Genomic DNA, 11,519 nt, shown 5'->3' with positions numbered 1-11,519 from the left:
CTGTTGGACTGTAGCCCCTGCAAGGGGTCTCTGAGCCCTGCAGGGAGGCATATGACCCCTGCAGAGGGGGTGCCTGGGTTGTAGTAGTATTCCATGTGGTTTGAACTAAAATATTTGATTTTTAGAAACTTGCAAAATAATTTTTTCAACATAATTTTATACAAGTTGAATTATCTTTTAGAAAGGCCTTGCTTTCCATCTGTGAATTTATAAAATCAAGCTTCATAACAATTTGGTTTTCAGTTCTGAATTTTAAATTTGAATATTTTGGAAACTTAGGGGTTTAAGTAGTTGGTGTTCAGAAATTTGGGATTTACCTATAGTTCTAGAAATAGAAATTCAGAGCACAAAGAGCTGTGAGGCCCATGAATGCTGTGTGACCCCGGAGGCTGGGGGGGCATGGCAGGCTCCCACAGGTGACAGTGGGAGCATGGTGGTGGCAAGTGGGGAGCTCCCACAGGCAGTCACAACACTGTTGGTAGTGGGGACAGGGGGTGGTAAGCACCAACCAGCAGTCAGCGACCACCCGCAAACGCTGTCAGCAGTGTTGGCAGCAGCTATCACGGACCGCCTGCAGATGCTGCCGGCAGTGTTGGTGGTGAAGATGGGGGTGGGGAGCTGCGACCGCCCACAGGCGCTGCTGGCAGTGTCAGTGGTGCCTTTTAGCAGGGCATGCACCGCCACACTCAGGGGGTGAATGTGCACCAATGTGTATCCCCAACGTGTCACCGATGGTGAGGCCCCATGGTGATCTAGAAGAAAATTCCGTCAGGCCATTTGTATTCTATCAAAAGTGGTAGAAAAAAGGCAGAGCTATGCTTCTAAATTAGTCATTCAGAGCAGGTAGAACTAGTTATGCGGCCTAATATCTTGCAAGGGCTGAACTCCCAGAATGGAGAGCAGGAGGACAAAGAAATTGCAGAGAGGCAGACTCATGAGTAGGGCTGGGCAAAAGAGCCTGTGGGCCACATCTGGCACCCCAACTGATTGGATCCAGCCTGTGGAGGGCACCTGCCAATTAATTGCATCTGGCTGGTGGCTGCTCCCTCAGTACTCCTGAATGTGGTTGAGCTCCACTTGTTCCTACCTGGGGCAGCCTGTGCCACCATCTTGTCCATGGCTGCCCATGGCCCTGACCCCTGTCAGTGCACACAGCTACCTGGTAGGGTTACTTCCAGTGTGACTGCAGCTGCCCAGGTACTGCTCAATTCCCCAGACCTCCAGCAGCTCCTCCTCCTCCTGCCCCTGCTGTACCAATTCAGGCAGCAGGTTGTGTAGGGAAGTGATGGTGGCTATGGTGATGCATGCCAGGCACCACACACCTAACCCAATCTGCCCACCCAGCGTGATGAATGGAAAATTATACACTACTCAAAAAAGCATAAATCAGGAGGAGAAATATTTTTGGAAATAAAACTAAAATATGTTTTAGTAGATTTTGACTTTTAGTATAAGATTTGTGTGTTTTCATCTATAATTTGTTACAATTTTTTAGAAGATAGAATTTTAGGCTTGCAACCCAAACTTGTTAAGTGGTCCACCAGCCAAAACAATTGCTTACCTCTGTTCTTGAGAGACTATTGGATTTTTGTAGAAATTATGCCAGTGAAGGATTCAGTTTTGATTTATTATATTTTCCTTACGTGTACAAGAATTAAATAATCTGCCATTTAAGACACTGATAGATTCTGTTGCATCTCTTTCTCTCTTTATTATGTGATTTTTAATTCTAGTCCTGTTTTAAAGCCATGTAGGTGCTCTGACTGAAGTGGTAGCCTGAAATGGGAGAGATTTACTTTGAAAGGGTTATCTTGAATGACCTGCTTCAGTTTTTCATATGTGCAATTGTTAGTGGCAATAAAGAGTATTTAGTTTCCTCATGGAAACTGTCTGCCTTCTGTGAACCATGAAATAGATTTTATATACATATACTTTGGTAATAATCATCAGGATTGCTTTACCATAGGCCTAAATGATCAGCAGCATCTAGTTTTCCCTTGGGTCTAGTAAGCATGATCAAGCCATGGCTGAAGAGTATCATGAAACTAAGATCATTGACCTTTCTCTGGTACTTGTTGCAATAAAAATAATAAACAGAATCTAGCCATGGAAGGGGGTGTATGGTCATTCTCCAATGTTAGTGACACAATATTTAGTACAGGGAACCTGAATAATTACTACAAAATTTCCATAACCTGTAGCTCAATTAAACTATAGAAGGACAATGTGTTTGCATTTCTTCCATTAATCAATTTGTTCCTTTTTCTTTGCTTAAAATGTAGATTTCACTACAGTAGCTTCAGTTGATACAACCCAAGAAGAGGAGGTAGCTAAAGGGGATGATGAATCAGTGTTAACCTCGGAGAGTGATGAGACATCCCATCCCTTCATTAATCCACGGTGGCCTACTAGAGTTTTTGCTGCAGAGTGTGTTTGTAGAATTATCAGCCAATGTGAAAATGCAGGCAGTACACATTTTGACGTAACTTTGGCTCAGGAAAGGAAACAAAGAGATTCAAGAGGTATGTGTTACACTGAGATCCTGAGAACATTCCACTGAGTGCCAAGCATACTTAAATGTTAACAGATTCTTTCTAAATGGAAATTCACCATAGGCTTCTTTCTTCATAACCTCTGTTGATTCCTTTAATTAATCTGACTAGAAGCCTGGATATGTTGAGTTACAGAGCAATAGTAAATTAGTCATAATATTGGCATATAATTACAGTGTTGACACTGATTTTTCCCAGCTGTTGTAGTATGACATACAAATAAGGAACCATTGTTCCAGCAGAAAACATCGGCAACCAGAAATGATATCTGACACCTACCTACACCAACACAATTCATGGTCTGAGAACATTTCATAGACATAGACATTAAAGCTGGAAGGGACCTCGGAAGATCGAGTCCAACCTCCTGCCCCAGGGGCAGGAAGTCAGCTGGGGTCACAGGATCCCAGCAAGTTGAACATCTAATTTACTCTTAAAGGAATCCAGAGTAGGTGCTTGCACCACGTCTGGTGGCAGTCTGTTCCAGGCCTTGGGGGCTCGGACAGTAAAGAAGTTCTTCCTTATGTCCAGCCTGAAACGGTCTTGGAGGAGTTTGTGCCCATTTGACCTTGTCATTCCATGGGGCGTTCTGGTCAACAGGCATTCCCCCAGATCCTGATGTATATCCCTTATAAACTTATAGGCAGCTACCAGGTCCCCCCCAAACCTGTGCTTTTCCAGGCTAAAGAGTTCCATAGCTCTCAGCTTTGCATCATAAGACCTGTTTTCCTGCCCTCTGATCATGTGCGTAGCTCTCCTCTGGACTCTCTCAAGCTTCTCCACATCCTTTTTAAATTGTGGAGCCCAGAATTGGATGCAGTACTCCAGCTGTGGCCTCACCAAGGCCGAGTACAGTGGGAGGATGACATCCTGGGATTTGCTAGAGAAGCATCTATAGATGCAAGCCAGAGTTTTGCTCACTTTTCTGGCTGCAACATCACATTGGTGGCTCATATTCATCTTGTGGTCAATCATGACCCTCAAGTTCCTTTTGGCCATGGTGCTAGCAAGTGTAGCACTGCTGAGCCTATAAGCATGCTGTGGGTTTTTCTTCCCCAAGTGGAGTACCTTGCATTTTTCAGTGTTGAAGGCCATCAGGTTTTCATCCACCCATTTTCCAAGCCTGTCAAGGTCAGCGTGGATCTCCATCCTGCCCTTGGGCATGGACACTTTACCTCAAAGTTTTGTGTCATCAGCTAACTTGACCAGTCTGCTTCTGATACCAATGTCCACATCATTAATGAAGATGTTGAAAAGCATAGGCCCAAGGACGGAGCTTTGGGGGACCTCACTGGTCACGGTGCACCACAATGATTGACTTCCATCAACTACCACTCTCTGGGTCCGACCTCAGAGCCAATTCCCCAGCCACTAGACTGTGATATAACCGAGGCCTCAGTTGGCCAGTTTTTCTATGAGATGATCGTGGGATACCAAGTTGAAAGCTTTTTTAAAATCAAGATGTATTATGTCAATCTCTTCTCCCTTGTCCAGGTGATATGTCACCTGGTTGTAGAAGAAGATGAGATGTGGGTAGGTCTTGCCTGACCAAACAAACGCATGCTGGCTGTCCCTCAGGAAGTTGCCTTCAGCCAGTTTGGCAAGAATGGTGTCTTTGAATTTTTCTAAGATCTTCCCTGGAATAGAGGTCAGGATGATGGGCCTGTAGTTCCCCAGACCTGCTTTCTTGAAGATAGGCACCACATTGGCCTTCTTCCAATCTTCGGGCGCTTCGCCTGAGCACCAGGAGTTCTCGAAGCTCCGTGCCAGTGGCAGAGCTATGAAGCTTGCCAGCTCCTTGAGTATCCTGGGGTGTAAATGGTCTGGACCAGATGACTTGAAGGTGTCCAGCCTCTCAAGGTGTTCCTTCACATGGTCAACAGGGATGAAGGGCAACAGTTCTCCCTCACTCTGGCCATCCTGTACTGTATTAAGCAGGGCCGTCCCTTGGGGCTGGTGAAAAACCAATGCAAAATACCCATTAAGCAGGTTGCCTTCTTCCTGGGCACCGGTTGTCAGTTGACCCATATGGTTTAGCAGGGATCCAGTGTTACCCCTGCTTTTCCTCTGGCTCCCCGCATATCTAAAAATGGACTTTTTATTGTCCTTGATACCTGCAGCCAGTTGGAGTTCAGTTGCAGCCTTGACTTTCCTGATTCGTTCCCTACAGGTCTGGGCCAGTACAGAGTACTTCTCCTTTGGGGTGCATCCAGCTTTCCATCATTTATAGGTCTCTCTTTTTAGACACAGGAGGTCCACTAGTTCCCTACAGAGCCAAGGGGAGTGCTGTGCCCCTTTTCTGCCTTTCCTCTGAGACAGGATAGGCATTGCTTGAGCTTCCAGGATCCCTCCCTTGAGGAGCAACCACTCTTCCTGTACTCCCTTCCTTTTTGGGTCGAGGTCTCTTAGGGCCTCGCCAACAAGCCTCCTAAGCTTATCAAAGTCAGCTTTCCTGAAGTCGAGGACTGAAGCTGAGGTTGAAAGAAAACTAATCTGTTTATGACATACTTTGCATAATTACCAACAGAAAAACATCACAAACTGTGTTCATGTACAGACATTACATTTGGGCTGGGAGAAAAGACTTCCCCAAACACAGAAAGAGTGTCCAGCTGTTTTCAAATGGCTCTCTCACAAGAAAGTTGTACCTCCTTTTATCAAGTTGATATCTTCCCTCCCACGCTAAGTTGAATGGACACCTGGTATCCCATAGTCCTTTGCTGTCACTCCCTCCCCTCCCCCCCGGGAGAGGGAGGTTGAACACTGACTCCCTGACAACCTGCCCTTCACACCTCTCCCAGTGAAATCACTATTTTCTTGTGGTGGGTAACATGAAGGTTCCCACCGTGTGAGAAATGCCCCTTTTCCCACCAGTCAGCTGACTGGTGGAAAAGCAGGAACTATCTATGAAAGCTCCTGCTTTTCAGCAGTTGTCAGTTGACATCTGGCCTCTTGTGTCCTCTCCCCTGCCTCAGTGTGTCAATTAATGGGCTCCCCTGAGGGTGGGGATGTCCCAGGGAGCCACACTCTAGTGCCCCCTGGCTAGAGAGCTCACTTATCTCGTAGGGCTGTGCAAAGCTTTGGTCTCTGATTCGATTCAGCGGAGATTTGGCCCAATTTGGTGGCCAAATCTCCAAATCGAATCCCAGGACCCTTTAATCTCTCCAAATCGAATTGGAACCCTCCAAATCAATTCGGACGTAGAGACAGCTTTAAATGTTTTTTCTACATACTTCTAGGTAGCAGGAGCTTGTGATCACTGCAATGCTGGGGCACATGGAGTGTCCCACAGAAGCACAGGGGGCTCCCTAGCGCACTCGGCAACAGACCCGGAAGTGAACCAGAACCACTGCCAGTCCACTTCTGGATCTGCCAGGGAGTGCACTGGGGGGGCGGGGGGGAGCCCTGCACAACCCCAGCTTGGTGACTGGTGCCTCCTGGGTCTGGGGAGGCACCCAGGGTGTGCCCTACCTTCCCCCATGGCCAGTCACTGAGCCGGGGGAGAGGGGGGTGCAGCAGGACCCCCCAGCGCACTCCCTGCCAAACCTGGAAGTGGACCAGAAGTACTTCCGGTCCACTTTCTGGTTTGCTGCCAAGCACATGGAAGGCCTCCCCTACACTCCTGTGGGATGCTCCACGTGCCCCAGCATCACAGCATTCACAAGCTATGCCTGCTACCTCAAGGTATGTAGAAAAAACTTTGAAAGCTGCGTCTATGTCCGAATCAACATCAAATCTTCAGATTCGGATTCAGCCGAATTGAATCACTGGTCCTGATTCAGGCTGAATCCAAATCGAATAGGGCCCGCTTCACACACCCCTATTCTATAGCTCTCCAGCCAGGGAGGCTGGAACACGTGTGCTCCAACTCCTGGGCTATTTTTTTCTACTAGTAAGAATTCCAGATGATTTTTTACCAGTAGAAATGAATGCCTGTCTGTAGTTTTTGAATACTGCCACATGCTGATCTGAAGGTTTTTGATGCCTCAGAATCTCTATCAGAGTCAAATGTTGAGGTGTTTATTCTTTTCCACAAATACATATCATAAAATTGGAAAGTATTAGCTGATACTTTACAGTTAGGGCTGCCAGGCTCTGGAATGGGCTCCCAAGTGAGGTGGTGCTGTCTCCTACCTTGGAGGTCTTCAAGAGGAGGCTAGACAGATATTTGGCTTGGGTGATATGATCCCAGCACCCATTCCTTCCTGGGGCAGGGGGTCGGACTTGATGATCCGTTTAGGTCCCTTCTGACCCTAAGCACTATGATACCACTGAAGAATTGTGTTAATATATACAAGATACAGATCTGAGAGAAAAAGTGAATTGAGTGATTACAGCTTCCTTTTTAAGATCTACTATATTAAGCATGAATTTTTAAAAAAAAATCTTTCTATATATGAACTACCTAAACAAAAATTTCCTTACCATATGTCAAAGTAGAAAATAAAAATGTGAATGATATGGGCTCCACAGTATAAAACACAAATATTATTATGTCATGTTAAAATATATTGGGTGTTTAATGAAAATACCTTTGATTTCTTTTTTTCCCCCCCCCAGATGACTTTTTAGTATTACATTTAGCTGACTTGATCCGCATGGCTTTTATGGCTGCCACAGATCACAGTGATCAGCTTCGTCTCTCTGGGCTTCAGACGTTGTTAATTGTTGTTCGGAAGTTTGCAGCTGTTCCAGAACCAGAATTTCCAGGTCATGTAATTTTGGAGCAATATCAAGCTAATGTAAGTATCCATTGATTTATAAAAATGAGTAGAGTAAAATTTAAATTAACAGCCTGCTAATGAAATGATATTTGGTCAGCAGTTAGTGGTACAGTCAAGATTCTGTTTGTTTGATGCAGAAACTATTTTCACTCATTCATACCTTCCCCAGAAATGACTTCGGGCAAAGGAAACATGAAAAGTTTCTGATTCAAATTATTAGTTTTTTTTCAAGTTTTGATCATGACCAATTCTGTGTTTGAGTACCCCAAGTAAAGAAACAAGCCTTCTTTTCCTAGGGGGAAAAAAGAGCTGTTTACATTCTATACATATTAAAGCAACTTTTATACATGTGCCTGAAATACAAGGAATGAATGAATTTTGATGAAATAGTTAGTTAGTTAGTTAGTTATGTATATGGACAGTTGTAAAAAAAACCAATATGGGATACTCTATGTAATAGATGGGCCTTTTTTTTTGTATGCGCCACCAGCTTCTATTTTCTACACGATTTCTAGAAGTAGGCTCCCAAATTGGCCTCTTGAAGTGACAAGCAGGGGTGGCAGTTAAGGGTCACTTCCAAAGGAAAAAATTGTTGCCTTCTACCTGTTGTTGATGGAAAACTGTCATAATCACTCCTGTTTCTGAATAATCTAATTAAACCTCCAGATTGCATACCGTGCAAAAATAAGAGGTGTTAAAATTGTTCCCAAATTTTCCAGTTGGTTCCTACTTCCCCATCATCACTGGAACTTACCCAAATTCATCTTCAGCCAGCTTCCGTGCTCTCTAGTAGTCTGCAAAGGCAAGGAACATTGGTTGGGCTGATAGAGACAGGGAGGTAGGTCTTTGCATTACTAAGATACTGAAGGCATTATAGCCTTTTCCCTCCCCAACTATTCCTAGAGGTCTGCCAGATGAGAGTAAAGAGACCCTCTAGAATCCCACGCCGAAGTACTTTTGCGGATGAAGAACAGCTACCCAGAAGCCGCTTCCTGGGCACACCCAGAAAAAATAAATAAATTGGCCATTAGTTCTTGCCACACAGAATGAACAACAGTATTCAAGTCTACTGTTAAACTAAATAATCCCAGCATGGGAATCTGGTTTTCGTTTAAATACTGGGAGGACTTAATCAAAAATGTAATTAGTACTATTCCTCTGCAATAACCAGTTTTCTCCTCATCAGCTAATAGAAGTCAAGGAGATTCTGAAGCAGCTACAAAACCTGAATATTGTCTCATTATATTCTGTTCAGTACTCCTAATCACAAATAGAACATAGATAGCTATTTGTATTGATAAGATGTAGCTACATCTGGTTTCACCAGTTTTTCTGTATCAAAGTGTGACTTCTTAGCCAAAGCCCATACAAAAGCTCCTTAAAGAATAGAACCACCTTACCATAACTGAACAAGTGTTAACGGCCTCTGTCTGTCCTCTCTGTTGGTCTTCATTGGCTAAGATGGAGATAATGCACAGGTTGCAATCTAGTGCTCCCCATAACTCTTACAATACAAATTAAAACTCAGGCCAGATTATCTACAGATTTGTTGTGGCCAAATGTTGACTTTGCAGTTGCTCTACAGGCCAGAAGAAAAACCTTACTTGCCCACAGCTGTGTCAAGCTACAAAATATCTTTGATGGAAACAGTCTTTCGGTGTGCAACTTATGGCAAAAATTAGAGCGCAGATCAATTTTTTACTGCAAGAAGCAGTTCAGTTTTGTTGTCCACAGAATAAGTGGTATGAATAACAGGATAATTTCTCTATGGGAACTTGGTCCCTAAAACAAGATGTGGGGGGAGGGGACAGCAGCAAAGGAAATTATTAAAAACTTGCTTAATGTTTTTAAGTTCCTCTAAGAGGAACCAAAGATTAACAATTTCAATGAGTCAGGTTGTCAGTTTGCACAAGACCTATGCAAACAATTCGAACAATTTGGAGAATTTTTTTCCAGCAAAGGCTAATGTTTAGGACCAGTTTTTACCTGTTTAATATTAATTACAGAAGCATCCTGAGGACCTAAACAGATGGTACTGTTGCATACTGTACAGATGCATGTAAAGACACCATCATCCCAAGTGTGATGGTATTTAAGTTTAGGTCATCGAAAAATATCTGAAGCACATAGTGAATTTTTTTTATTCTGTAGCCCTCAGTAACGTAAAAACTAGAAGAAGTCCATGCTCCTTGATAACTCTTTCTCCATATTCAGTAATAAGCAGATGTGATTTGTATTCTCTCTCTTGCTCCTGCAGCTGTAAAATTATCAGTTTTTGCTGTTGTGTTAACTAATGTGCTGCTTTCTTTTCCTTAAAACTGAGATCCTTCTGGGTAAGGAAATGCCACTTATTAGGCTTGTAGGACCTGTCAGGTTTTGGACAATTTTTTTTGTTTGCTTTGAGAAACTTCTTCCTTCCTGAATTCTTGATGTGATAAGAAGTTTTCTTTGTTCTGACTTCAAGACCCTACCAAGGAAGGGAAACAGGCCTCAAAGCCCACTGTGTCAGAAAGGAAACCTTTCTTCTATGGAAAACAAATTGTGTCTGATTACAACTCCATCTTTAATTGCTGATCGCTTTTCCTAAATGTCATGATGTAAAAAGAAAGGAACTAGCTTCTTTATAAGGAAATTGAACTAAAGCCCAATTATGAAAAGTAACATTATTTCATTAATCTTCTTGGTATTTAAAGCATTTAATAACATCTTTTAGGTTGGAGCAGCACTTAGACCTGCCTTCACCCCAGAAACCCCACCTGATGTCACAGCAAAAGCATGTCAGGTAAATTCTTAAAGATCAAACTCTGAAAGGCATGAGTCTTTAACTAGGACTGTCATATCTTAGCTTTTCTTTTGATCTAGAACGCTTAATTTTTTGCCTTTTGGAGTTGATTCTTGCACTTCTGTAACTCATTTATCCTTAAATTACTGGTGCTTAAGAACTTGACAAATAAAAAACCCAGTGTTTTAAATACTTTGGGGAGTTGGTTTTAAATGATCACGCTTTCTATTGTACCACATTAGGTTTGCAGTGCCTGGATTGCAAGTGGCATAGTAAGTGACCTTAATGACCTTCGAAGGGTTCATCAGTTGCTTGTATCATCCTTGACCAAAATACAGGTGGGAAAAGAAACACAGAGTCAGTTATACAATGAGAGCACCTCAACTATGGAGATATTGGCTGTGCTCAAAGCTTGGGCAGAGGTTAGTATGTTCATTTTATAACTGGGACTTTTGACTGTTAAAGGATGAGAATGGTGAGCTTACCTTTTAAACCTAAACTTAACTGTTTAAGTAACTTTCAGCAAACTAATGAATAGAAGTTTGTCTAATAGCTTTACATTTTTTGCTTTGTATTCAGTACTGAATGCATTAAAACCTAAGCATCCCACTTAAGTTAACAGCAAAATATTCTTTAAAATGTAATGTGGTCACAGGAATGCCTTTAAAATATATGATTTAGAAGAGTTGCTTTAGGCCCTTTTTCTTATCACATTCCTTTACAGAATGACCAGCAAGCAGCTTGCTTTATACTGCACTTATCATCAGCATTCTATAGCAATTAATTACCAACTTTAAATAAAGAAGCCTTAGTTCATGTGGTTATCTCTTAGATATCCATAATTCATGAATGAAGTTATAAGATTTGTTGGCATTTTATTTCCCATAGGCAGACTGTGTAAATAAATATACCTCAAGTGAAGTTACTCATTTCTCATGTGACTGCCTGAAGTTTCAGTAAGATAGTCTGACTCTCACTTAGGAATGTGTTCCTAACTGCTTAATAAGGGGGGGAGGGGTCCTTTTAGTATAGCCAATGCAAGGTTCTGTCTCAGAATCCAGAAAGAAGGTAATACCTTCAGTTCGGGGAGGACTATTTCCTGGAAAGTAAGGACATGCAAAAAAACAAACCCCTTAGTTATGGTAATAGATAATCAGCTGAACATGATCTACTAGTGTAGTGCTGTAATAAAGAGGGTTATTGCAGTCTGAAGGTATATACGTAGGGGAATATCAATTCGTGAGAAAATGGTCAAATCTCTTTAAAGGATCAGTGAAACCTTTCTACAAAACTTGGTAAAATTCCAGCGTTCATATATCAAAAAAAACTGGAAAAGATACAGGAATGAGTTTGAGTGTGATTAGAGATCTGGAAAACATTACTTAGAGTGAGAAATATAAATTTACTAGACTGACTTTCTTATCTAAGAGCAGGTTAAATGGTGACTTAGTAATAGCCTAC

The 11,519-nt window shown here is 42.6% G+C and overlaps 1 protein-coding gene and 1 long non-coding RNA gene across 3 annotated transcripts in view; one reads left to right on the top strand and one right to left on the bottom strand.

Moving 5' to 3' along the window:
* The window catches only part of HEATR5A (HEAT repeat containing 5A), a 125,350-nt gene that overhangs the window by 88,718 nt on the left and 25,113 nt on the right, over positions 1 to 11,519 (top strand). For both annotated transcript variants that reach the window (XM_019551573.1, XM_019551575.1), the window contains 4 exons: positions 2,283 to 2,522; positions 7,113 to 7,294; positions 9,990 to 10,058; positions 10,301 to 10,480. In XM_019551573.1, coding sequence (XP_019407118.1) covers positions 2,283 to 2,522; positions 7,113 to 7,294; positions 9,990 to 10,058; positions 10,301 to 10,480 — 671 coding nt within the window. The remainder of the gene's footprint in view (positions 1 to 2,282; positions 2,523 to 7,112; positions 7,295 to 9,989; positions 10,059 to 10,300; positions 10,481 to 11,519) is intronic.
* LOC109321158 overlaps positions 1,722 to 11,519 on the bottom strand; it is a 17,638-nt gene continuing 7,840 nt past the window's right edge. The window contains exon 3 of the long non-coding RNA XR_002103986.1: positions 1,722 to 1,735. This is a non-coding gene — a long non-coding RNA (uncharacterized LOC109321158). The remainder of the gene's footprint in view (positions 1,736 to 11,519) is intronic.

This window comes from Crocodylus porosus, unplaced genomic scaffold (genome assembly GCF_001723895.1).
Source record: "Crocodylus porosus isolate Cpor-Errol unplaced genomic scaffold, CroPor_comp1, whole genome shotgun sequence".
Classification (NCBI taxonomy): domain Eukaryota; kingdom Metazoa; phylum Chordata; order Crocodylia; family Crocodylidae; genus Crocodylus; species Crocodylus porosus.
Note: the sequence above shows the minus strand (reverse complement) of the source record. Positions and strands in the feature narration are given on the sequence as shown.